Source organism: Myxocyprinus asiaticus, chromosome 6 (assembly GCF_019703515.2).
Source record: "Myxocyprinus asiaticus isolate MX2 ecotype Aquarium Trade chromosome 6, UBuf_Myxa_2, whole genome shotgun sequence".
In the NCBI taxonomy this organism is placed as follows: Eukaryota; Metazoa; Chordata; class Actinopteri; order Cypriniformes; family Catostomidae; genus Myxocyprinus; species Myxocyprinus asiaticus.
The window spans coordinates 6,846,716-6,874,682 of NC_059349.1; the positions used below are offsets into that span (position 1 = coordinate 6,846,716).

Sequence of the window (27,967 nt, forward strand, 5' to 3'; positions counted from 1 at the left end):
TTAAAAAAATAATAATAGGGGGTGGGTTGGGTTTCTGTAAAATAAGACCAATATTTAGCTTTTAGTCCAGTGTATGTTTGTAAGGCAGTGGTTCTCAAATTTATTTGGTCAAACAAGAAAACCTTTCATGATAAACTTTTTGCATAATCTAATTGAAAATTACAGATTTTTTTTTCATTAATAGCATTTTCTTTTATATTCACATAATGAAAAAAAATTATTAAAAAATACAATGAAAACTCAATGAAAATAATACCCTTCATTAAAAAAGGATCTGAAAGCATGAACTTTCATCACTAGCCATACACTGTTCTGTAATTTTGTGAAACTTTGTGAAAACTGAATCCTCCGTTCATCCATATTTAAATGTCAGAATGTTTTTTATCCCATTTAAACATTTTTCCGCTAGGTAGCTATTTTCAATAAAAACTGATAATTGCCAGCACAGAAAAAAGTAACACGTGACAGCACAATCTATGTGCTGTTTTGGTAGCAGTCTGGACCTCTGTACAACAATTTACACCTGAAAAACTGTAATAACCACTGAAATAAAAATGGACCCAAGACCATTTTAAAAATGACCTCACGTGGTGCCTCCCTGGACATGGTGCCCCTGGGCACATGCCTAATTGCCCATGTAGTTGCCCTGTATAGGAGCAATATTTAAAACAGATCACGTAAAAAATAAAAAATTAAAAAATATAAAACGCCATCATTTACTCACCCTTGTCTTATATAAACAGTATGACTTTTTTCATCCGTAAAAAACAAGGTTGAGGGATGAGAGGATCACGTTTGTTGCTGTCCAAGCTCCAAAAGCACATAAAAATCCCATAAAAGTCAACCATAACACTCATTTCAATTCTTCTGATGCCATTCGATAGTGTTGTGTGAAGAACAGAGCAAAACTTTAAGTTAGTTAAGTTAGCTTTGAGAACCAAAAATGTGGGTGTGAAAAACAGCAAGCGACAGCCAAAATATGCAGCAGAGTGTAAATGATAATTAATTTAAAAAATCATGTTTAACATTAGCTAACTTTAGTCACTAATAACTAGTTAATGAAAAACGCTGAACGTTTTAGAGAGAATAAAGTAGAAACTGTAATATTTGGGCAGTGGGTCAATGACCTACTAAATATAAAATGCTGTTGTAGTACTTTATTCCCTGAATTCATCATCTGACACCATAATGCTACTAAAAACAAATCTGTCAACACAGAATTTGAAGCTCAAAAGAACCCGTTACTGCAGTGGCCTACTGTGTGATGTCACAGTAATTTTATCAGTTGGTATAATCAAAATAATTTCTAATTTCAGTGGTATGGACTCCCGCTTTTATGCATTTTTTTATGCGTTTTCCACTGTTGAAGCCATTTGAAACCCTTTCCGCAAAGTGAGCACTTGTAAGGTTCTTCTCCAGTATGAATTCTTTGGTGCTTTTTCAAGTTATCTCGTCTGGTAAAAGCTTTACCACACTCTAAGCATTCATGAGCTTTTCCACCTAAATGTATTTTCTCATGCTCTTTCATCCAAGCCAGCTGGGAAAAACTCTTTCCACAAACAGTGCAGCTGTAAGGCTTCTCATTTGCATGAAGTTTCAAGTGTCTTTGTAGCACTGATGGCAAAATAAATTTTTGTCCGCACTGATCACAGTTGAAAGGCTTTTCTGCAGAGTGATAGCGCTGATGAAGTCTGAGACGACTTGCCCGTGTGAAACTCTTGCCACACTGGGAACAGTGATGTAATTGATTTTCAGAGTGAACATATATATGCCTTCTTAGGCTACTTGGATTTCTAAACCTCTTTCCACACTGAAGGCATTTGAAATGTTTCCCTCCAGTGTGAGTTCTCATGTGAACCGTGAGACTTGCTGTGTGTCTGAAACTTCTTTCACACTGATTGCATATGAAAGGCTTCTCTCCAGTGTGAGTTCTCAAGTGAACCGTAAGATTAACTTTCTGTATGAAACTCTTTCCACACTGAGGGCAGGTGTAAGGCTTCTCTCCAGTGTGAATTTTGTTGTGATATGAAAGGTTTTGTCTATGTTTGAAACTCTTTCCACACTGATGGCATGTGAAAGGTTTCTCTACAGTGTGAATTCTTATGTGGATATTGAGGTTTCCTTTATGTTTGAAACTCTTTCCACACTGAGGGCAGATTAAAGAATTCCCTGTTGTTGTTCGAGTTCTTTTTTGTGAGAATTTATTTTCAGTCTGTGAGCAGCTAGAAGATTTTTCTCCAGTTACGACATCATCAGGTTCCTGATACTGATGTTTCTCCTCCACTTCATTCTGTTCTTGGCTCTCCTCTTTCACGTCCATCAGGTCTAAAATGAAAATATTAAAGTCAAAAATCAATACAAGAGGCATAAATGTGCAATGAAAAAAAAAAAAAGAATGGCAAATAAATGACTCAAAGCAACAGAGATTAAGCATTTAGTTCTTTGGTCTTTTTAATCTAAACAGGGCCTGAAATTAATTTCTGAAAATGGATTGGGATTCCCTTCTAAGATGCCTCATTTACACACTTTAGGTGAATTATAAAAGCTACTTTTCTCAATTATTGCCTCTAGTTTTATTCAGATGGAATGATTTTTAAAGTATGTAGCCAACATTATGACCCTTCTCTTCAGTCACGTTTCACAGCGAGACGTGATGCAATCATGTGCTGACTTACATATTGTTGTTCTTGGCAAATACCTTTAACAATTACTTTATAAGGTAGTTTGCCCACACATGACATTTCTGTCATCATTACTCACCCTCAAGCCTGTATGAATTTCTCTCTTCCTTGGAACACAAAAGGAGATTTTTAGACAGAATATTAGTCTGTCACTATTCAGTCACAGAATATTTTTTCCCTGCCATACAATAAAAGTGAATGGTGACTGAAATTAATATTCTCCCTAAACTCTAATTTTGAGTTTCACAGGAAATAGTCATACAGGTTTGCAACAACATGAAGTTAAGTCAGTCATGACAGATTATTCATTTTAGGTTAAGCTATCCATTTAGGAGTAAAAGTCAATAATTACCAGTTACATTAAAATGGCTGTATAATGTTGACAAAATTCACTGAAAATGTCAACAGATGGAATCTTGAGAGGTTGAATGTTGCTGCTAAATCAGTTATGATTTATATTCCAATATAATTTGTATAATAACCCATTTAATCCCAGCGGTTACAATTGTGACCAAAATATAGTTCGAAATTTGAAGGGTGTAAAAAGTTGATGTATTTTTCATCAACAACTTCAATCAATTGTAAGTGACAATGCAGACACTCTTGACTTCATTTGAACATTTCTACATGAGTGGTGCAGTCACATGACCAAAGCAATTTATTTTCACTGTGCTCCTCTACAGATTATGTTTGTCAAAACTCATTAAAAGAAAGCAAATAAAACGTCATGATACACATCATAACACAGTGGTCATAATTGTGACCGGTGGGAAAATACAGAGACCCATTTTTGAATAGGCATTTAAGGATAACAGCCAAAATTATATCAAAGGGTAATTTCATGTGGATATAAAGAATACAATGTTGAAGGAAACAAAAGTATTGCAACATGTAGAAGCTGTGGTTCAAAATATATAGCCGCTTCATCAACAACGTCCAATTTTCAGCTATGGTTCAGTAGCATTTAATTTATTGTGGTAGTTAGGTTGGCTAATAAGCTACTTAGTTCCGCAAAGCTCAGTGCATTGCATCTAAAGTTTTGGCGTGAATTATTTCGCATGCCTCATTGCTGGAACCAGATAAAAGATGCACTGTGGACCAACGAAGATAGGGTTGCCATCTGTCCCATAAAATACGGGATTGTCCCGTGTTTAAAGATGAAATGATGCATCCCGTATCGAATCAATATGGGACGCGATTTGTCCCATATTTAAGCTGGTCAGATGGTGTCATGGCAAAATTGTTTCAAAAAATGTATTTAAAATTAAGTAGGAAATTTTTCCTATGGTGGGTAAGGGGACATCTGAAAAATCCACAAATTGTTCTTAAACATGCTAATACTGTGGAGGGTGTAATTGCTATAGTAATTAATACTCGGACATTAATTTGGGTGAATTGACGCTTAAAGTTGAGGATTTGGGACTTGAATTGAATGCAAAGACTAAAAAAAATATTATGTTTGTTAAATAATAATAACATTTATTATTATTAAGAGCCACAGTTTTGTAAGCATCTAGTAGTGGCATTGCTCTATGTAACTGCAAAGAAAAAAGTGGATTTTTGTCCACTGTAACTGATTTGAGTTTGTCAGTGGCTTGCTCACAAACATGTATACTTACTGTTGGATGATACAGTTGGTTATCATTAAAAAAAAATGGCTGATTCTGTCTGACACTGAGAGTCCAAACGCTTTACATTGAAGTGCGCCATTCTGCGTTCAGGATGCACATAAGCTGTGTTGTGCCGCTCTACCTTTCTTTTTTTCTTACTTTGATAGTCTTCTGCGATAACAGGCTACACTTATTAAGCCTATTTATTTGTTGAATATTTGTCTGTTTTTTTGTTAAAGGACTGCAATTAACATCAACATATCCATCTAAAACGCATCTGATCAGGGTCTCAACTTTTTTGACACTCTCAATCACTCATAACACTTGCTTGCGCTGCTTTCAATGCCACAGTTGTCAAAAAAGTTCAGAAATACTTAACTTTAGAGGGAAAATATGCTTTGAGCTGAAGGCAGTGACCTCTGTCATGCACTTCAAAATCTGACAAATCTAATAATAATACATAATACAACAAACACATAATAAATTAACATTACTTACAACTGAAATGTTCCCCAACACATTCAAGCAGACTTGAGTTACCCCTAATGCTCAAAAAACCAACACATAACCCCACAGTAGTTGATAACTACAGACCAGTCTCTCTCCTTCCTTTCCTAGCAAAAACTCTTGAGGGTTGTTTAACCAGTTGTCTGCTTTTCTTTCATAGAGCAATCTACTCGACAGACATCAGTCTGGCTTTAAAAAAGTACACTCAACACTCAACTACTTGTCAGAAACCCTGCAACTGGTGATAGCAAATTTCGAATCATCTGTCCTTATCCTCCTCGACTTGTCTGCTGCTTTCGACACAGTGAACCACCAGATTCTCCTGTCCACTCTCTCTGACCTGGGCACCACAGGAACTGCGCTTGGATGGTTTGAGTTATACCTCATTGGCAGATATTTCATGGTCTCCTGGAGAGGTGTCCAAATCATACCAGCTGACCACTGGTGTTCCTCAGGGATCAGTGTTTTGACCCCTCTTTTTCTCGATCTACACTACATCACTCAGACCTATCATTAAGGCACATGGTTTGTCCTATCACTGCTACACAGATAATATGCAGCTCTAACTGTCATTCTAGCCTGACGACCCTACTGTCTCAGCTCACATCTCTGCCTGTCTCTCAGAGGTCTCAGCCTGGATAAAAGAACATCACCTTCAGCTCAAACTTGCCGAGACAGAACTCCTCGTGATCCAAGCCAACCTCTATATTTATCTTGGTTCAACTACGCCAATGCAAACCAGGTCTGCCCGGAACTGGGGAGGTGTGGTGGACAACCAGCTTAACTTCACTGTCAAAATCTCATCAGCTGCCCGGTCTTGCAGGTTCGCATTTTACAAAATCTGAATATGTACACAACTCCTGACCCAAGCTCTGGCCATTTCAAGGCTGGACAACTGTAATGCCCTGTTGGCCGGTCTCCCAGCTAGCATGATTAAGCCACTGCAGATTGTCTAGAATGCTCCAGCTTGTCTGGTCTTCAATCAGCAAAAGAGGGCTCACGTTATCCCACTGGCTGCCAGTAGCTACCCACAACAAATTCACGGCTTTGACTATAGCCTTCAGCACAGCTAATGGAACAGCTCCTTCTTCAATTCACTCCTCCAGGTCTATGTCCTAACCCGCTCTTTGTGATCAGTGAATGAGAGGCACCTGGTGGTCCATTCGCAGAGGCACAAAGTAATTTCATGATCATTAACTCTCTCTGGTCCTCTGTGGTGGAATGAGCTTCCAAACTCCACACGATCTGCTGACAGCATCTCAGCATTCCAGAACCAGCTGAAAACACATCTGTTCTGCGAGCACTTAATCAATCAACAATAAATGCCAAATAAATAACAAAAAAGTATCTTTACTAGCATCTTTACTACTCCTGCCACTGTGAGAACTTGGCAGTGCAATACTTAGGATATTGTTGACTTTTGTATGACAAACTGCTTGTTTTGTTCATTTGTAAGTTGCTTTGGATAAAAGCGTCTGCTAAATGACTTAATGTAAACCTGTTAATGTTACCTGCTGTTATTGTATTTTATGACAAATTTTGTCAAAAGTATCCACCCAAGGGTTTGTATACTGTTTTTTTTTATTTATTTTATTTTTTTTTAAAGAAAGACATTTGATACTACTGCAAAGATGGGAATGGTAAACAGATAAGGGGAACAGGTTTCAATTGACAGAATACAGGCAAAGAGTAAGCAAGTGCAGCAAGTGCAAATATGGCAGTGAGGTATGTGAAGTCCTGCCACAACAAAAGGGTAACCAATGGGACAGGACCGCAAATTGGACCAACATTAAACAACAAGCATAAAAGGTTTTAAGCATTAAAACCACTGTTTTATTTCTACCTTTATTATTATCTTGATTTTATTTGACATTTTATTCTAGATATTTTTAAATTGCATGTGTGTGTGTGTATAAATTAATATGGTCAGTCTATTTAAATATTTAATCACAATTAATCGCATGAAAGTTTCCACAGAATAAAGATAGAAATACATTAAAATAGAACCAATTCAAGTAACATGAAATGTTAAATTAACATACAAAGTAACAACAGTCGCATGATTCACAACAGTGCATCAAACACCGCCTTGAAGTTTGAACTCCAAAAACAAGCGCTGCAGAGAACGGACAAATTCAGAATGGCATACTCCTGTTTACCACCCATACTACTCTTACTCCTAGCATATCTTTGTATGGCAGAAATATAATGAGTAGTAGAGTAGTATGTCATTCCGAACACGGCCAACATCCTGTTTTGCTTTAAGCACTGGAACTGCCAATGTACATCCAAACTGTCCAGTAATCCTTATCTGGTTTTTCAAAAAAATCAGCAGGTTCATTGAAATTCATTGAACTCAGAGTGGCGTTTTGAACAGAATTTAATTTTTGTACCACCTGGGTTTGTTCTGTAATAGGTCCTTACTCCAAAACTTGACCATTGACACAGAATCACTGTTGTGTGTGTTTGTGGTGTTTATGTCCACTTAATAGGGGTGCACCAACCGATCAGCCATCGATCTAAATCAGACAATTTTCATCTTAAATCGATGATCGGCCCGGTTGTGCCTAGATTCAGGGACAATCTTTTTTGTAGCACACAAGGAATCATACATACACTGCTACTCTAATGAATAAGCACTTGCTCAGCCCTTGAAGCATACAGTGTGTCCAATGGAGGGTGAGTTGGTGGTATTTCTAAGTGTTCACGAATTTAAACTTTCAGACATGATGTAATTTAGATGAATATGCTGTGTCAGTGTTTTGATCTGGTCATTTCTTGTTTTGTTCACTAGATGTCCCCATTGTGTTTCCCTGTGTTTCCCACACTAGTTTTTGATCATTCATTTCACCTGTGCCTCGTTTTCTGTGAAGCATTTAAGTTGGTTGTTTCTGTCCATTCCTTGCTCAGTTTTTTCAGACTTCCTTGTGTTCTTTGCAACTGGGTCCACATTCCCCGTATTCCCTGAGCTCAGTTCCCTTGACCTTGCATCACCCTGAGTTTATGACAGAAAAACTGAGCCACTTCATGGACTCAGCGAAGAACTGACCCTACAAAATGGATCTAGCGGCTTGGTTCATTAAATTGAGCTGCGCAGATTTACCCATGAGGGAGCGCTCCCTTCGTTTCTGCGACATTGCCAGTCTCACAGGTTTTGAGGACTCCCATCTCAAGTGAATATACCGGATAGGACTAACATCTCACCGGTGGAGGGAATTGCCCGAGATGGGAGATTACACATGGAGGGAATACGTGAGGTTAACACTAGAAACTCTAGCTTCAAAGGATCCTCCTCTCCCTACTCTGAACCCGGCTTCAGAGCCTTCCACGGCTCCTTGCTCCAAGCCGGCCAACGAGCCAACGCCCACGCCTGCCTCGGCCAACGAGCCAATGCCCACGCCTGCCTCGGCCAATGAACCAACGCCTGCCACGGCCAACGAGCCAATGCCCACGGCCCCAGAGCCAGCGTTGCAAGTCTCGTCCATCTTAGAGCCAGCTCTTGCTGTGCTTTTAGATCTTGACTTCATTCCCGCCCATATCCCCACCCTGTGTACTCTTCCTCCTCCGCTAGTTACCTGAGTTTAATGGTGCAAAGCTCAAATATTTAGTAGTGCATAAATTGTGACTTAGGGGCCATTTACACGACAAAGTTTTCAACTAAAAACGGAAAACGCATGCGTTTTGGCTGTTCGTTTACACGACAACGGTGTTTTGGGGCCTGAAAACGCAAACTTTTGAAAACGGGTTTCAAAGTGCATGTTTTTGAAAATGATGCCGTTATCGTCTCCGTGCAAACATACAAAAATGCGAATTTGTGAAAACGATGACGTCATGCGCACACGTATTACATGTTATATAAAGAATGATGGATTGATAGGCATCAATTTGAGATGTATAATTATCAGTATGAATACTGGTATCTGTGCAAATAACAATAATCAACTATTTATTCATTTGGAGTGTTTTGTATGGAGTGTGAACAGTAGGCAGAACCTGCAATTTGAAAATCTTGAAATTAATGTATGGATTCAGATGGGAAAAATGTATTTGTATTTTAAATGTTATTTATTTATTTACTTAATTTTATTTGATGTACCTTTACCCTGCAATTCATTCACCCATCGCTTATGTGTATAGCCTATAGACAGAGGTGTGATGCCATGTACAGTATTCAGTGATATGCTTTGAATATGAAAACATGAGGCAGTGAAAATGCATGTTAGATCCAGTGTGCACAAGACTTCTCTCCATCAGAAGATATCCATATATCAGAGTTCTGTCTGATATCCAAAACTAGTCAACATGAACAGCTTGTTATGTTAACTTGCTCTCCTACCAGCCCAAGAGTCAGCAGGGGAAATACAGAAGAAGGCAGGAGACAAAGTGATGGTAAAAATGAGCAGAGTTTATTGAATAATCTTGAGAGTTCAGTCTATAGTCATGTGCGCGAGTACTTCAAAAACAATGCACGAGACATTCAAAACCACAATGACGGACTACAGGACTGTGTTTGTGCTGCTCAAGATTTTGAGGTTATTGACGCTTCTCCAGCAAAGCAATTGTAGTAATAAAGCAACCTCATTGTCCATCCAGACAAAATTGCTCGATGCCTTCGCCATCTTCATTGTTTGTATTCACCGCTCTCTGGAAAAATGCTTATGTGCTCAGGCGCATAGTGTTTCTTTACAAAGTGACATCTCCAACTACTGGCCTGGCATGCATAATACAGCGTTTTTAGTCGTTTTTGCGGATCCGTATGAACGGGGATCGTTTTGACAACGTTGTCGTCTGTACGCAAAACTTTTCAAAAACGCAAAAGAAAAACTTTTCAGTTTTTAGTACATCGTTGTCATGTAAACGTACCCTTAGCGCCCATTTACACCACGACTAGGCTACGTTGTAATTTGCGTATAGCTGGTGCAACCGGCCCCAGGTGCTCTCAGTATCTCATCAGTCACTCATCTCAGCGCTACTCCCAATTTAATTGAGGATCCCAGTTTAAATCAGACTGATGCTGGTCACAATGTCACTTATAACAGATATAACTGTTTAACCTTAAATAACTGCACTGCATCTTCACGTATTTGCTTAATAATTAGTGATTTGTATTGCAACAAAACAAATAATAAATACTAATGATTCCTCACAGCAGCAGTTTTGGAGCTAGTAATAGACAACGTTCTTATTTTTGAACGTATCTCTGCTGTGTGTGATGCCCTCATAGATTTTACTGGTTGCCAGTATGTCACAATGACCTTTGATATTGTTGGGCCTCATGTATTCAGATAGAAAACAAAGGCAGGCCTAACACAGTCGTAAAACCTAACTCAGGCCCATATACCAAGTCATAAATTTTTTTGATAAAAATCACGCCAAAATCAAACAAAGGGAGTCCAAAACAGACTACAAATCCCATGAAGCCTTGCTCACTAATGGATCGAACGCTCAACTTCTATTGGATGAGGCACACGACAGAACGCACCTCAACCATGACATCATCAGGAGTAGAAATACCTCTGAAATGCTTCTGGGATTTGCTTCAAGCAACTTTGCTCGCTGTGTGTAGATGCAGCTCATCGCTGCTCTCAGGTGTAGCCTTGTGGCACAAGGAAGTAACGTCTGACTTGAAACTGTGGCCATACAATCTCCATCTCGCTGAACGAGTTGAGATTACTCTGTGTTCAACCGAACACGCTAACGGATCCGAAGGAGACCGCAGAGCAATCCGCATCTTCATCCGTTTGCCTGCAGAAGTGAAGAGAGAAAAGATTTCTCTTCCATCTTCAATCGAGTCGACGTTGCTGATTTCTCCGCCAGCCCACCGAGAATCAGCAGCCGTACCGCCCGGCCTCCCGTCATCACCCAAGCCTCGAGGAACCGAGTCGGAGTTAAAGGACGGATGAACACACATTCTGCATCCTCATGCGATTCAAGTAAGAGGTTTACGTCTGGGCAGAGATAGAATATTATAGTGTGTTATTCTTGTGTATCAAGGTTATTGCTTGTACAGTTTATGGACCACCGAGTCCGCTCATTGCGATTTAATACTCAGGGTATTAATTAATTATCATGAATGAGATTTGCTGTATTGTAGTCCAAACACATTGGACTGTTGTGCATTTCCGCCATCGCGGGTGAGACCGGCAAACTGAGTTTATCCATTAAAGAATCAAAGACTGCGGGACAGTTTACGAGCCGTCCACCGCGTCTCTGAGTGATAAACTAACAGCTGCTTTCTCTCCCAGGATCGCGAAACCGGCTTTGGGGCCGTCACTTTATTCTCCCTCTCTTGTACTAACTAACCGGATGTTTATTGACTGCATTGTATTAATTATTAATTGATATTACTGCATAAATAAACTTTGTTATATTACAAAGAGAAGTGTTTTGGTTTGTTTTGCATACACCTGTGTCATGCTGGCGGGATGTCAGTGCTCGGATTCAAGCCTTCATTCATTGTTTTTTTCCCGAAAATCAATATTCTTCAGATATTCTTCAAACAACCACACCGTCTTTTTCCAGAGCAGCCTGTATTTCTCCTGAGGTTACCTGTGGGTTTTTCTTTGTATCCCGAACAATTCTTCTGGCAGTTGTGTCTGAAATCTTTCTTGGTCTACCTGATCTTGGCTTGGTATCAAGAAATCCTCGAATCTTCCACTTCTTAATAAGTGATTGAACAGTACTGACTGGTATTTTCAAGGCTTTGGATATCTTTTTATATCCTTTTCCATCTTTATTATGTTCCATTACCTTGTTACGCAGGTCTTTTGACAGTTATTTTCTGCTCCCCATGGCTCAGTACATGGCTCAGCCTGTTCAGTGCATCCACGTGAGAGCTAACAAACTCATTGACTATTTATACACAGATACTAATTGTAATTTAAAAAGCCACAGGTGTGGGAAATTAACCTTTAATTGCCATTTAAACCTGTGTGTGTCACCTTGTGTGTCTGTAACAAGGCCAAACATTCAAGGGTATGTAAACTTTTGATCAGGGCCATTTGGGTGATTTCTGTTATCATTATGATTTAAAAAGGAGCCAAAAAACTATGTGATAACAAATGGCTTCATATAATCACTATCCTTAAATAAAAGACATGATCAGTCATATTTTCAAAATCAATGCCAAAATCTTACAATTTCTGCCAGGGTATGCAAACTTTTGAGTACAACTGTATGTGGCTTTCAATCAGCTTTGCCCTAAGTATAATTGCAACAGGCAATGGCAGAGCCAGCCCATTGTTGGAAGTACCCCCTTCGGAAACCTTCTGCTATCTGCAGCCACATTTTTACAGGTGGATCATTCATCCAACTACAAAAAGGTATGCACGTAACCACTTAGTATACACCACAATTGCAATCAGTGTTCTTTGTGTAATATTTTCCCTTTTTTCATATATTTATAGATTTTCACGGCCATGCAGCTACACATATTTAAGTATGATACATTCCGGAGACATTCCAGGACTTTCTTAGAGCCATCCATTATCCACAAACAGAAAAGTGAACAACAAAATATTTTCCAGAAGTTAAAACAAGGGGGAAAGATCGCAATTGCCGGAGATATGCATGCAGACTCACCAGGTAAGCCCGGAGTTTGTCAGAAATGACTAGAAAGTTATTTCATAGAATGGTTATGTATGTATGAAAATTGTAAAATCACATTTTGAAACCTAATTGTTGGTCAATCTTTGTCCTGTTTTCTATAGGACATTCAGCGAAATATGGCAGCTATACAGTGATGCACATGGACAGCAACACTATTTTGGACCTACAGCTTGTTCAGGTGTGTAACCTTTTTAAAAATAAATAAATAAATAAAATTCCTGCCACCATATGTGATCATTTGTTTCTAAAAGATGTTTTATAATTATAGTACCGTACCTGGAGCAATGAGGTTGGTGGTAGTTACCACATGGAGAAGGAAGGCCTAAAGAGATGTCTGGATCTGCTCAAGTCTAATAGTTTGACAGTGGACTACATTGTCACTGACCGTCATCCACAGATCCAGAAATATCTGAGAGAATGCAACATAACGCAGTTCTATGATGTGTGGCACTTTGAGAAAGGTAAATGTTCATCCTACTGAACTATATAATATGGTGTGGATTGAGGTCACACTTAAAACAATTTCTCTTGTACTTCATCCAAATGAAATGTATGTGATAATCATTTACTTTCTATCAGGTTTGTCTAAGAAATCAGACAAACTATCGAAAAACAAGGACTGTGAGGTGTTGAAGAATTGGTGGCGCAGCATAAAGAACCATGTGTACTGGAGCGCAACAACATCTACATCAGGACCAGAGAAGGTGACCAAGTGGACTTCACTGATCAACCACCTTCAGAATGTACACATACACGAAGACCCCATCTTCCCAAAGTGTGCACATCCTGATAGAGTTTCAAGGGATCTGAAAAAATGGTTTCAAAGAGGTATTTATAGAAATGATTAATATCCATAATAAAACTAATATGCCTCACTATACCTTCAAAAATATCCATTACTGAATGTTTGTGAATTGACTGTTTTGAAATGCAATTATTGTACAATCTTACTATTTAATGACAATGTAGGGTCGCTGGCACTCCACAAAGTTGAAAAAAAATCCAACTCCAAAATTCTCAAAGATGTGCAGAAGCTAAGTCACCACTTTCAAACCTCATCGCTGGAGGCCTTCCACAGCTTGATTCTGCGTTTCACAACGAAAAATTTTGTTTACACTTTCATGGGAATGTTGTGCAGGTACTATAACTTATAAAATTTTATTGAATTATTTTTATAAGGAGATTATGATTTAGTGGCTAATATGGCACACATAAACTGTAAACGTCATATATAAAATTATTTTTGGTTACTTGTTCTTGCAGGTTGTACCTTGCAGCAATGTATTACAATGAGAATGCTAATCGAGAACAAGCCAAAACCTCAGCAGGACAAGATGTGTACAGGCTGGTCTACCCCAAGTTCAAAAAGGGTGAATGGACTGTAAGGCCAGTAACAACAGCTCCAACATACAGTAAGTTATCAAACATTTTTATTATTAAAATGAAATAAAACAATAAATATAAGAGAAAAGTATAATGTACTACAAAAAAAAAAAAAAAAAAACAGTTGTACTTGCAACGCATACTAAGCACACGGGATATGGTTTATGATTCATACATAATTTACACATACAATAAAGTGATTGTCATTGTGATATTTTTTTTTTGACAGACTATGTGGATGACCTACTGAGGCTGGTCTTCGAGGAGGTGTTTGTGGACCCCACTCCATTTATTGAACAGTTGCTGACAATCCCCATTCCCACAGCCTTTTGTTCTGAGATTGAGAGACCCACAAAGGAGGAAGCAATTGCTCGCCATGTCTCCCGATTCAATCAAGGGGTGGTCGAAAGCCAACACAGCCACCAGACTGATCCGGAAACTCCTGGCGTATCCGGAGTACAACACATGACGGAATGACAACTCTGACATGCCGTCCGAAGTAGCCCCAGCACCAGCTAACAAAGCTGCGATAAGCCAAATGACGGTATTGTCTGCAATCAAAGGATTGATCACTTAGTGTTGATGACCAAAAAAGAAATATGCAAATTTATACATTACTGTTTATTTTTGGGATTTTCTGTTTATAAATAAAGTTTATTGGAGTACAAAATACATTTTTTAATGTCTTATGTCATTTTGTAAAATGTAACTTCATTGTAGTTATATTAATTTGCTAATTTTACGTTTTTATCAAGTAATAAACACTTACTCCTCTACGATTCTGCTCCTCAAAGGGCCATAGTCAGTTCTATAGATGTTGTGTATGTTTTGAAGGGTGTATGGATTAAGACAATTGGGTTCAAAGCCGGGATGGTGTACCATGCATGTTGGAGGTACTGGAATCTCTTTCATTCGTCTTAGAACCTAGGAAGGAAAATGTGACATTGACTATCTAGAAAACATTGCTTTACAATAAAGGCTGTGTTGACTGGTAACATCACTGCATACTTAAAATGTTTTTTAAATAAACATAAAAATAAAACCAAAAATAATCAAAACAATTATGCAACACAATGTTACTGATTGCACTTAGGTTGCAATATAATGTATTAATTTATTATACTACCTGTCCTACTTCATGGCAGCAAAGGTTTTCAGCTTCGCTTGGCATTCTGCTACAGTTCCCACAGGTGCACCTCATTAAATTAGAAATATACACATTGGTTTGTTGTACACTTGTTACAGCTGATGTAGAGGAATTGCATACTTATAAAATGTCATCTTCAATGTACGTCAAACTACATATAAACTTACCACTGAGAAATGTCCTGTTCTCGTCGCGATGGTGGTTCGGGTTTATCTTCCGATGCATCATTGTCGGACTCGGGCTCAAATTGGTAAGGTAAAACAGACATTTTTTCAGACGGAGCTGAAACTCGGATATGGTAGTGGCCGTTTCCTTTCCGACACGCGCTGTAAGCGGTAGACCAATCACAATAGACTGGGACATCTGACCAATCAGAGCAGAGTAGGCTCTCTGAAAGGAGGAGTTTAGAATGAATCCTTTAGAACGAGTCGTTTTTGACACTGGGAAAAAAGGTAATGCTGCAATTTAAATTATGAGCAAATTAAAGTGTTTTTTTGACCTTGGATGCATGTAAATCTGTTATATGAGACCTTTAAAACAAAATCAGGCACCTTTAAAAACCATAATAGGTGCTCTTTAATGTCCCCTGACACATCGCAACGGTTCCACCCTATTTCATCCAGTGTCTAGAACTCGCACAGAGCTGAATAAAATGTCAAAATCTAATGTCAACATTGGTAAACGCGTTAATCACATAAAAAAATAATCACGCATTAAACATTTTAAAATAAACAAGCATTAAGGTGTAAATTCTGACAGCTCTAGTATAAATGTGCATTTATGTTTACCAGTGCTTAGGCAATGTAAAGCTTCTTTTTACAATGCCTATAAAACTAATTGAACCTTAAAAAATCATTAGGGGCATATCTGTGAGTCTCACTTGGGCAGAAGTGTGGCTCATATGCTTTAACACACCAGTTAATACAAGCATCAAGCACCGCTTTGCTCTCCACATGAAAAGCTCTGCAGAGAATGTCTTTCGATTTTAGCACTGGCATGGTCCACGTAATATGTGATCTGATTTACCAACAATCATTGGCTGATGCTTTGAGAAGTCAGTGGAATCAGGGTAAATGCTAAAAGTGACGCATCAGTCCACATCATCAGATTGAGAGGAAGTTCATTGGTCACTGCAAAAATCAGAAGAGTCCATCTAAGCAACTGACAGTGAAAACAGTTTTGTCAGGGGACAATTAACTGAGACACTCAGACACATTTCTCATTTCACAGCTCCTATGATTTTATAACTACAGCAACCAAATCTTGTGAACTGCCTGAAAGTGTTACCTTAATGTTCCTTAGCCGTCATTTAATAAAAATCATGAATGGACACCAACTAGAGGTAGACTGATATATCGGTTTTACAGATCGGTGCCGATAGTTGCTTTTTAGAACTATTGATTATCAGCAAAAGATGTGTGTCTATAGTTTTTTTATTCCTCATAAATAAACCTCATCTGGTGAAATTATATACATACAGTATATATACAGAACTCTTCATCTGGTGAATATATGGGCTATAAAAAGCTTAATTTGTCAAATACTTACATATAGAGCATTGTAACGGAGCCAAGTCTCTAATTTAAAAAAAAAACAAAAAAAAAAAAAAAGTGCCTGGTGTATTTTAGGCTTGTTTATAGTTAAAAGTCCCACGTTATGCACCAAATCTTAATTTTCTGGCTATTATTAGAATTTTGTTTGCACAATAAACTGCTTTGGGATCTTATACACTATATGGCCAAAAGTTTGTGGACACCCCCTTCTAATTAACGAATTTGGTTACTCCATTAAATCCAGTAAAGAAAAATCTTAATGTTTCTTTATGTAATGGCTTGGGCTTTGTGTGCTTCCAAATTTGTGGCAACTGTTTGGGGATAGCCCTTTTCTGTTCCAGCATGACAATGCCCCTGTGAACAAAGTGAGGTCCATAAAGAAATGGTTTACTGTGTCTGGCGTGGAAGAAACTGACTGGCCTGCACAAAGCCCAGACCTGAACCCCACTGATCACTTTTGGGGTGAACTGGAACAGCAACTGTAAATCAGGCCCCATCGACCAACATCAGTTCCTGACCTCACTGATAGCCTGTCTGAATGAGAGCAAATCCCTGCAGCCATGTTACTACATACAGTATCGTGGAAAGCCTTCCCAAAAGAGTGGAAGCTGTTATTACAGCAAAGGGGGAAATTGATGCCTAAGTTTTTGAAATCAAATGTTCATCAAGCACATATGGTGTCCACAAACTTTTGGCCATATAGTGTACATTTCGGACTCTTGTAGCCTAAATGTGTGTGCTGGTCATGGTAAGGAAAGACCAGAACTCATTGATCATTCTATAAATCGATTTGAAAAAACTATCGTCCAATTAATCTGATATCAGTGGACCTATAACACCAACCTCTTTTTTCCTCAGTATCTTCATTCTTCACTGTGAATGGTTCTGAAATATGGATGTCTTCACTCTCCTCTTTAAACTCTTCTTTAATAAACTCCTCTTTAACAAACTCCATCTTTTCAGAGGTATGTGTAGTCTAAGGTACTTAAGCAGATTCCAGGTGGTATTTGTTAATGGTTTTGCTTTGTTAACCCTATAAAAGAGAAATGAAAACGTAAAAATTAGAGCATAGATTAAAATTCATAATCATGATTAATCACATGATTTTTTTAATGTAATGCATTCAGTTTCTCTTTAAAGACACAGGTCAAATGTCCGGTACTCTTTACTCACAACAGCACATACAGTGCTGTGAAAAAGTATTTGCCTGATTTCTTCTGATTTTGTGGATATCTCATACTAAATTGTTAAAAATAAATTCAAACAAAATCTAACATAAAACAAAGGCAATCTGTGTAAACACAAAATACAGTTTTTAAATGATAATGTTATTTACTGAAGCAAAAAAGTTATCCAATACCAACTGGGCCTGTGTGAAAAAGTATTTGCCCCCTAAATTACTAAATCCCCAAATCTATGAAGCTGCATTCATAATGGGGTTCAGCTGGACTAGACACACCCAAAACTGATTATTGCCAGCCCTGTTCAACCCAGTAGCACACTATGCCAAGGTCAAAGAAATTCCAGAAATTATGAGGAAAAAGGTGATTGAAATACATCAGTCTGGGAAGGGTTACAAAGCTACTCAAAGGCTCTGGGACACCAAAGAACCACAGTGAGAGCCTAACTTGGCACTGTAGTGAACCTTCACAGAAGTGGTCGACCTTCCAAAATTCCTCCAAGAGCACAGCAACGACTCATCCAGGAAGTCACAAAAAAGCCAAGGACAACATCCAAGGAACTGCAGGCCTCTCTCACATCAATAAAGGTCACTGTTCATGACTCCACTATCAGAAAGACACTGGCCAAAAATGCCTTTCATGGAAGAGTGGCGAGGCGAAAACCACTGCTAACCCAGAAGAACATTAAGGCTCATCTGAATTTTGCCAAAACACACCTTGATGATCCTCAAAGCTTTTGGGAGAATGTTCTGAGGACTGATGAGTCGAAAGTGGAACTGTTTGGAAGACAGGGGTCCCGTTACATCTGGCGTAAATCAAACACAGAATTCCACAAAAAGAACACCATACCTACGGTAAAGCATGGTGGTGGTAGTGTGATGGTGTGGGGATACTTTGCTGCTTCAGGGCGACTTGCAATAATTGAGGGAAACATGAATTCTGCTCTCTACCAGAAAATCCTAAAAGAGAACGTCCGGTCATCAGTCCATGAGTTGAAGATCAAGTGCAACTGGATTATGCAGCAAGACAATGCTCCAAAGCATAGGAGTAAGTCCACCTCTGAATGGCTCAAAAGAAGCAGAATTAAAGTTCTGGAGTGGCCTAGTCAAAGTCCTGACTTGAACCCGTTTGAGATGCTGTGGCAGGACCTTAAACAGGCAGTTCATGCCCAAACCCTCCAATGTGGCTGAACTAAAGCAGTTCTGCAAAAAAGAGTGGGTCAAAATTCCACCACAGCATTGTGAAAGACTGATCTCCAGTTATCGGAAGTGTTTGGTTGCAGTTGTTGCTGCTAATGGTGGCACAACCAGCTATTAAGTTTGAGGGGGCAGTTAGTTTTTCACATGGGTGATATAGATGTTGGATAACTTTTTTGCTTCAATAAAATATATATATTTGAAAACTGTATTTTGTGTTTAATCAGATTGCCTTTGTTTTATGTTATATCTCGTTTGAAGATCTAAAACAATTTAGTATGACAAATACACAAAAACAAGAAATTAGGAAGAGGGCAAATACTTTTTCACAGAACTGTATTCTTTTCTCCGCCCATCACATATCTAATCCAATCAACACAGCTAATCAAATTAATGCAGCATTAATGTAACAAACAGATTCAATATTTCACAAATTGCATAATCAAAAGACTTCTCAGTTACACTTCTACATCATGTTCAAAAATCAAACATTTATCTAATTTCAGTTGTCTACATTTGCAACACACAAACATGCAACTTAACAGACAAGGACTGTACAGATGCTGGTCATATAATTATAATATCATCAAAAAGTTGATTTATTTCACTAATTCCATTCAAAAAGTGAAACTTGTATATTATATTCATTCATTACACACAGACTGATATATTTCAAATGTTTATTTCTTTTAATTTTGATGATTATAACTGACAACTAAGGAAAATCCCAAATTCAGTATCTCAGAAAATTAGAATATTGTGAAAAGGTTCAATATTGAAGACACCTGGTGCCACACTCTAATCAGCTAATTAACTCAAAACACCTGCAAAGGCCTTTAAATGGTCTCTCAGTCTAGTTCTGTAGGCTACACAATCATGGGGAAGACTGCTGACTTGACAGTTGTTCAAAAGACGACCATTGACACGTTGCACAAGGAGGGCAAGACACAAAAGGTTATTGCAAAAGAGGCTGGCTGTTCACAGAGCTCTGTGACCAAGCACATTAATGGAGAGGCGAAGGGAAGGAAAAGATGTGGTAGAAAAAAAGTGTACAAGCAATAGGGATAACCGCACCCTGGAGAGGATTGTGAAACAAAACCCATTCAAAAATGTGGGGGAGAACCACTACGCACAGACATATGCAAGACATGGGTTTCAGCTGTCGCATTCCTTGTCAAGCCACTCTTGAACAACAGACAGCGTCTGAAGCGTCTCGCCTGGGCTAAAGACAAAAAGGACTGGACTGCTGCTGAGTGGTCCAAAGTTATGTTCTCTGATGAAAGTAAATTTTGCATTTCCTTTGGAAATCAGGGTCCCAGAGTCTGGAGGAAGAGAGGAGAGGCACACAATCCACGTTGCTTGAGGTCCAGTGTAAAGTTTCCACAGTCAGTGATGGTTTGGGGTGCCATGTCATCTGCTGGTGTTGGTCCACTGTGTTTTCTGAGGTCCAAGGTCAACGCAGCCGTATACCAGGAAGTTTTAGAGCACTTCATGCTTTCTGCTGCTGACCAACTTTATGGAGATGCAGATTTCATTTTCCAACAGGACTTGGCACCTGCACACAGTGCCAAAGCAACCAGTATCTGGTTTAAGGACCATGGTATCCCTGTTCTTAATTGGCCAGCAAACTCGCCTGACCTTAACCCCATAGATTTTCTATTATTGTGAAGAGGAAGATGCGATATGCCAGACCCAACAATGCAGAAGAGCTGAAGGCCACTATCAGAGCAACCTGGGCTCTCATAACACCTGAGCGGTGCCACAGACTGATCGACTCCATGCCACGCCGCATTGCTGCAGTAATTCAGGCAAAAGGAGCCCCAACTAAGTATTGAGTGCTGTACATGCTCATACTTTTCATGTTCATACTTTTCAGTTGGCCAAGATTTCTAAAAATCCTTTTTGTATTGGTCTTAAGTAATATTCAAATTTTCTGAGATACTGAATTTGGGATTTTCCTTAGTTGTCAGTTATAATCATCAAAATTAAAAGAAATAAACATTTGAAATATATCAGTCTGTGTGTAATGAATGAATATAATATACAAGTTTCACTTTTTGAATGGAATTAGTGAAATAAATCAACTTTTTGATGATATTCTAATTATATGACCAGCACCTGTATATTCAACATTTTCAAACCTACCTCATAAAACAGCTGAAAGGTATTAGTTAAAATCTAAATATTATCACCAAAATTCACATATTATCATCAATAACCATACTGGATACAGTCCCGTGCGTCAGAGAACATTTTCACTATACGCAAGACTGCCTATGCATTTTACCCTTACATCTGTGAGGAAAGCAGATCTGGTTTAGGTATCTCATACTCTTCGTCTCTTTGATCAGTTGATCAGTGGTGCATTGGCGAATCAAATTGAAATCTTTAATGACGGATTTCATATCCAGTCAAACAAGACATGGGTAGTTTGCTGACTAGCTGAAGTAAAATTTTGCTCAATTTATCTTATAAATGATGAACAAGTGTTAGATGTTGCATGCTCGAATCCTACAGTTATCAGCAGGTCTGCTAAGAACAAACCACCTCATCTGGTCGATAGTTGAAATAAAATCATAGCCTGAATGCAATCTTTACATAATCCCTTTTTCAAAGAAATAACATCAATCCTCAGTCTTGTCCGACGGGCCGTATTCAACGATACTATGGGCCGTATACGGCCCGTGGGCCGCCAGCTGCCCATCCATGCTCTAGACTGCTTGTAAACGCAACTTCTCACATGCCCACAAAATGATGTTTCATCACACTTGTAGTAAAAAAATTCAGTTCGTGAACCGGATAGTTAGTGCAGAGAAATTTGCTAATATCAAAAATATCCTAAGACAGACAGTCTTTAACGTTAATGAATTAATAGAATACAGACTCTAACATTTGTCAGTGCAACTTATACAAAGAGGCGATTTATCTGTGATGTTTTTCTCTGTACAACACGATTTTGACCAGGTGTGACTTATATTCAGGTGCGACTTTATTTCTGGAAAATACGACATATGAGTAAAATCTTTATCACACTAATTTTTAATCTCACATTCAGAACAATTTATTGAGAAAAGTGATACAAGAATGTCAGTAAGTTAGTTGGTCCCTGGAATGACCTTTAATTTTTAAATTGCGCAAGAGAGCAAATTTCTGAATCTTATACCCTGCAACGTTGTGGAAAGGTTAGTTTATGGTTTTAAAAATAAAACCTAAAAATAACCATTAAAGAAATGTATTAAACGTTAAAGTTATTTTTAGGTTGTCACATGAAAACCTCCCTGCAATGTTCGGGGAATATTAGTTTAATCTAGGGATGCTCCGATCGATTGGCCACCGATCGGTCTCAGCCGACATTGACCTCCTATAACTCGATTGATGATCGGTAATTTGGCTGATTTCATAAATAGGCATGTGATCGGTAAAGGACAGAAAAAAGGAAAACTACTTAAATTGTGTGTAGAAGTTATGAAATTGGGAACTTTTTACACTGGTGGCCAAAAGTTTGGAATAATGTACAGATTTTGCTGTTTCGGAAGGAAATTGGTACTTTAATTCACCAGAGCGGCATTCAACTGATCACAAAGTATAGTCAGGACATTACCGATGTAAAAAACAGCACCATCACTATTTGAAAAACGTCATTTTTGATCAAATCTAGACAGGCCCCATTTCCAGCAGCCATCACTCCAACACCTTATCCTTGAGTAATCATGCTAAATTGCTAATCTGGTACTAGAAAATTACTTGCCATTATATCAAACACAGTTGAAAGCTATCTGTTCATTAAATGAAGCTTAACATTGTCTTTGTGTTTGTTTTTGAGTTGCCACAGTATGCAATTGACTGGCTTGTCTTAATGTCAATATTAGGTCAAAAATGGCAAAAAAAGAAGCTCTCTCTAGAAACTTGTCAGTCAATCATTGTTTTGAGGAATGAAGGCTACACCCATACTTCAAACTGCCAAAAAAAACTGAAGATTTCATACAAAAAAGTGTACACTACAGTCTTCAAAGACAAAGGACAACTGGCTCTAACAAGGACAGAAAGAGATGTGGAAGGCCAGATGTACAACTAAACAAGAGGATAAGTACATCAGAGTCTCTAGTTTGAGAAATAGACACCTCACATGTCCTCAGCTGACAGCTTCATTGAATTCTACCCGCTCAACACCAGTTTCATGTACAACAGTAAAGAGAAGACTCAGGGGTGCAGGCCTTATGGGAAGAATTGCAAAGAAAAAGACACTTTTGAAACAGAAAAACAAAAGAAAAGGTTAGAGTGGGCAAAGAAACACAGACATTGGACAACAGATAATTGGAAAAGAGTGTTATGGATCTTAACCCCATTGAGCTTTTGTGGGATCAGCTAGACTGTAAGGTGTGTGAGAAGTGCCCGACAAGACAGCCACATCTATGGCAAGTGCTACAGGAAGTGTGGGGTGAAATGTCACCTGAGTATCTGGACAAACTGACAGAATACCAAGGATCTGCAAAGCTGTCATTGCTGCACGTGGAGGATTTTTTGATGAGAACTCTTTGAAGTAGTTTAAGAAGTTCTGAAAATGTGTTTGTATATAGTAACTGTAATATTAATTTTTCACGTTATTAATGTCCTGACTATACATTGTGATCAGTTGAATGCCACTTTGGTGAACAAAAGTACCAATTTCTTTCCATAAGAGCAAAATCTGTACATTATTCCAAACGTTTGGCTGCCAGTGTAAGTCTATTTAGCCTTTAAGCTTCATTTAAGCTTTCTCACACCTTTTCTATTACTGCCTTCTGACACCTGCAAACAGGCATATTTATTGAAAACAATTGAATGAACAGTGCAGGACCAATAAGAACAAACCTAATAATCTATTCTAAATAAAATTCACCCAGTAATAGTTACCCAACATATTATAGGCAAACAGTCAGGACTGAAAATAATTAACAGGTAAGCAAGTCTAAAAATAAAATGGGCAGAGACATTGTGCATGTTTTAAAACTTGCATTAGATATACTACAAAATATTACAGCTGTTCACTCAAGAAAGTTAGCTAATAACAGTTATGATTAAAAAACAATAGCTAGGATAGAAATAGAGGCTATGATAAATGTAAACCTATTATATTGTCTTAAAACATGACATCCACTCACAGAATAACCACTTAAACAACTGGTATTTCTTTGAAAAGTAGCCTACTTGATGAACAGGCAGGGTAAAAAAATGTGGAAAATATAGGCATACCTAGCGTACAATAGCCATTTGCTGCTCACTCAGACCATACATTTTTGTTGTGCATAATTAACATGTCATAACATGCGTTGCAAATCCCATTATAATTTGATGTTGTCTACACTGGAAGCATCCATTGAAGCACGTCGCACCGACAATAAACGAATGCCCCATCTATTTTGTGCTGCACGTGCTGGCGCTCCTGCCAGCAAGACAGAATAGACCACTTTAGAATGTTCACTATGACACGTCCACTGCAGACAGCCTAAAGCTGTTGCAGCACGTTGCGTCAGTAGCGGATTTGGGCATGGGCGACATGTGCCGTTGCCCCGGTCAACAACTTTGGGGGTGTGGTGAAGTGGGTTTCGCCCAGGGCGCCATACAAGCTAGAACCGCCACTGCGTCGTGTGATTGGACGCGCCTGGTGTAGACAGGTGAGGTGATTAATCCCTGAACTAGAAAATGTCCGTTCGCTTGGAACAATAAAGCCTACATTCACGCCGCAGCTAATGTGGCCAAAATCAGATTTTTTTCACTCACGTGTGACACAAAAAAAAGTTGTAGACACTAGGGGTGTAATGGTTCTCGGAAGAAAGAAACGAGCCGTATGGTTCACCAACCACAGTTCGGTAAGCATTTGCTTCGCGGTTCATCTGTAGTTTAATAACGCATCTGGATCATACAGTTTGGCTAAGAAAATAAAGCGCCAAACAGACATGCACAGTTGTAACCTCCACTAATGCACCTGTATGGCTCTGTAAATGGACACACACCGCCTGTGTGTCACGTGGGTCAATTTTTTACCGAGAAAGCTGTCCTATTAACTGTTAGTATGTTAAAATCAGTTGATAACATCACAGTTCTGCATGCATTAGTTGGCAAGATGGCAAGCAGAGAAAACAATCCTCAAGAGAGAAGCCCCTGCGTCATTTAAGTCTACTGTCTGAGAACTTTTTCTTTATGCAGTCCATTAAAATAGTGATGGTCAAAAACATTTACAAAACAGGCACTGTCTGCAGACATTGCTCGACGCGAGTGCTGTATACTGGTAATACATCGATATTTGATTTGCTATTTACGCTGACATTACCCGAGGATATATAGCATGCAATGCGCACAGAGCCGCAGGTGAGCCCGAAACTGCACACAGACACACTCCCTTCCGTCTTTAAACAGGCACTCGGTGAACCTGAAACAAGAACTAAAGCGCTTGGGGTGTTCATAGCCAAAGTTATGTTGCCCTTACTCCATTGATGAAGATGTGGGATTTACACATATTATTAAAATACTCGAGTCGCGTTACGACATCCATTTTTGTATTCATTTTAACAGCAAGTTTATTTCTTATATAGTGATGTACAGATTCTAAACACTGAATATACGATGAGTTTGAAATGCACTTTGTTGATGCATGTAACGTAATTATGCAGGTATTAAGTTCAAATGTTGAGTTAGTAATTAGAGTAAGCTTTTTTTAGTTAAGGAACCTAACGAAAATTAACCATGTTTTTACTACAGTAATATTGTAGTAACCATGACTGTAATAACAAGGACTGTTGTCACCAAGGTTTCCTTAGCAGAAATCATGGTTTTGATAGAATTAACCATGGTTTTATGTAGTAATACTGTAGTAGCCATATAGTAACCATGGTTTTACTATAGTAATATTGTAGTAGCCATGACTAAATTAACAATGACTGCTGTCACCATTGTTTTATTGGCAGAAATCATAGTTTCTACATAGTACAGTCATACTGTAGTTTCCAAACAGTAACTTTGATTTTACTATAGTAATTGTAACCATGACAGTAACCATGTCAACTTTGTGGTTACTATGATTTTACTACAAGTACAATGTTTAAACTATGGGTACTGTAGTAAAAGCATGGTGATTTGTAGTGAGGGCAAATCTCTTGAAGTGTCTATTACCAAAAAGAATATTTTTTTTTCCATGAACAGAACAAATACCGAACTGTACCGAAACCGAGACCCTAAAACTGTGATAAAAAACCGAACCGTGAGAAATTTTAACCGTTACACCCCTAGTAGGCATGCAGAGGTTTAAAGAGGACTAAAGTGTAAAAACAACCATAGTAACTTGCCATCCAACTAGGGGTGGGCGATATACCGGTAGATATGATAAACCAGTAGACATTTTGGATTATCGTATCCATTGCGGTAACGCAAAATTGCCACACGAGAAATGTGTACAGCACATGACACGTACACATTACACACACTGTCGGATAAATGGAGGAAAGCGGAGAGACTGCTTGTTCCTCAAATTCATTTGAATGAGAAGATGAGAGGAGATTATGAAGGAAAAAGTGCGTCTTCTGTGGTGTGGAATTGGTTTGGCTTTAGAAAACGTGATACCGAGCAGAAAACAGTGATTTGCAAGGTTTGTACGCGTATATATCAGTGGTCAGGGCTTCACGTGAGACTGACAGAAATAATGAAACGCAGTTTTTCACTGACAGCAGCACGTGTCATTAGATGAAAACTTGTCTAGAACAAGTTTCCTACATATATTTTACATGTTCTTTATATAGATTACTAATTTACTTTTTGCATTGCTTTAAAAAGATGTTGTTTCTTAAGGAACGTTATAACAATAATCATAATAATAACAATAACAACAACAAGAACAATAAGAAGAAAAAAGAAAATTGGTGCACATCATCAGACTGAAATGTAGCATTTAATTTTTTACTTTGATTATGTTTGTCAAGTTTAAAATAAAGAGAAAATTATATAAGATGAAGTTTTCATTTAGAAAGTATTTAATTCACTGACTAGATTACTCAAAATTACACATTGTGACATGGCTTAATATATAATACAGTTTTATTGCTTTTTCAGAAAGATTTCACTATATAGTGATATATATCCATATTGTGATATAAAATTACTCATGTTGTGATATAGGATTTTGGTCATATCGCCCACCCCTACATCCAACATTTCACAACTCTGCTTCCCACACCACTGATCAAGGTAAGGTTGAATAACACTTGTTTACCCTAGTTTATTGGGCACTGCTGTTCTACAAATGTATTCTGGTTCATTTGACAACTGTTTCATTGTGTTCCTTGCATGTTTTTGATGAATCAGACATACATCATCTGTTGCATAAATCTACCTCTGTGTATCTTCATTGTTATACACATGTATTTTTCAATAACTGTGATCCAAAAGAACTATCGAACCAAACTGCTTTTTTATCACCAGGACAGTATGATAATGTACAGTGTAGGGTTAGGGTTATAAAAGCATTACAACTAGCATTAAAACTATTAACATTGAGTAAATCAACACAGAAATACACCTCAGTCCTGTGTCTTTATATGCATTATTTTACCAGGAGTTATTCAGTGTAGTTCAAATGAAATGCTGAATATGTCATACAATTAATAACGCCAGCTCAGGATAATTAAACATTAAATAGTGTTCAGCATAAATAATTGAAAAGCATGTATTAGTGCATATCTTTTGTAATACATGCACAAATATTAGAAGAACACAGTTCTCACTGGATCTGCTTTAGTTTGGAATCGTTTCATTGTTAACATGCGCTGATTTCAGTCAATCCCATTAAACTCAATCCGAATGAAGATTCCAGAAGTATCTGAATATTTATATGTACCCTGAACAGTACATGCAGTCCGACCGGAATGTGCACGTAGACGATTTTTAAAACGTTTGAAATGTTTCTTCACCTTATAAAACACTTACCTTGCCAGAAAGAAACCACAGCAGACTTTTGAGCATTTATGACGTCACAACATAACCGTCTTCTTCTTTATTTTTGGGAGATTCGCATTTCACGTGCGTATCGCCACCTACAGGGTTTTTGTGCAATCGTTGTTTATGTCTTCTGA

General features: G+C 38.2%; 2 protein-coding genes across 7 annotated transcripts in view; both read right to left on the minus strand.

Moving 5' to 3' along the window:
• The window catches only part of LOC127442891 (gastrula zinc finger protein XlCGF8.2DB-like), a 295,005-nt gene that overhangs the window by 216,361 nt on the left and 50,677 nt on the right, over positions 1–27,967 (minus strand). The window lies entirely within an intron of this gene.
• LOC127442931 (gastrula zinc finger protein XlCGF8.2DB-like) lies at positions 92–27,872 on the minus strand. 2 transcript variants are annotated; one of them, XM_051701331.1, is made up of 6 exons: positions 27,822–27,872; positions 17,333–17,522; positions 15,104–15,326; positions 14,916–14,985; positions 14,559–14,713; positions 12,483–14,340 (listed from the first exon to the last, which is right to left on the minus strand). In XM_051701331.1, exons 2-6 carry the CDS (start codon positions 17,442–17,444, stop codon positions 14,178–14,180), a joined length of 723 nt encoding a protein of 240 aa, XP_051557291.1. In that variant the 5' UTR covers positions 17,445–17,522; positions 27,822–27,872; the 3' UTR covers positions 12,483–14,177. The 2 variants fall into 2 exon arrangements, with proteins under 2 accessions (XP_051557290.1, XP_051557291.1); XM_051701330.1 differs by lacking the exons at positions 12,483–14,340; positions 14,559–14,713; positions 14,916–14,985; positions 15,104–15,326 and adding an exon at positions 92–2,325.

Excerpts from the sequence above, each read along its gene's own strand:
- LOC127442931 (XM_051701330.1), bottom strand. The coding sequence starts at position 17,444 with ATGGAGTTTGTTAAAGAGGAGTTTATTAAAGAAGAGTTTAAAGAGGAG. Across the intron at positions 2,326-17,332 it reads AGATACTGAGGAAAAAAGAG|ACCTGATGGACGTGAAAGAG; the intron begins GTTGGTGTTATA and ends TTTTCATTTTAG.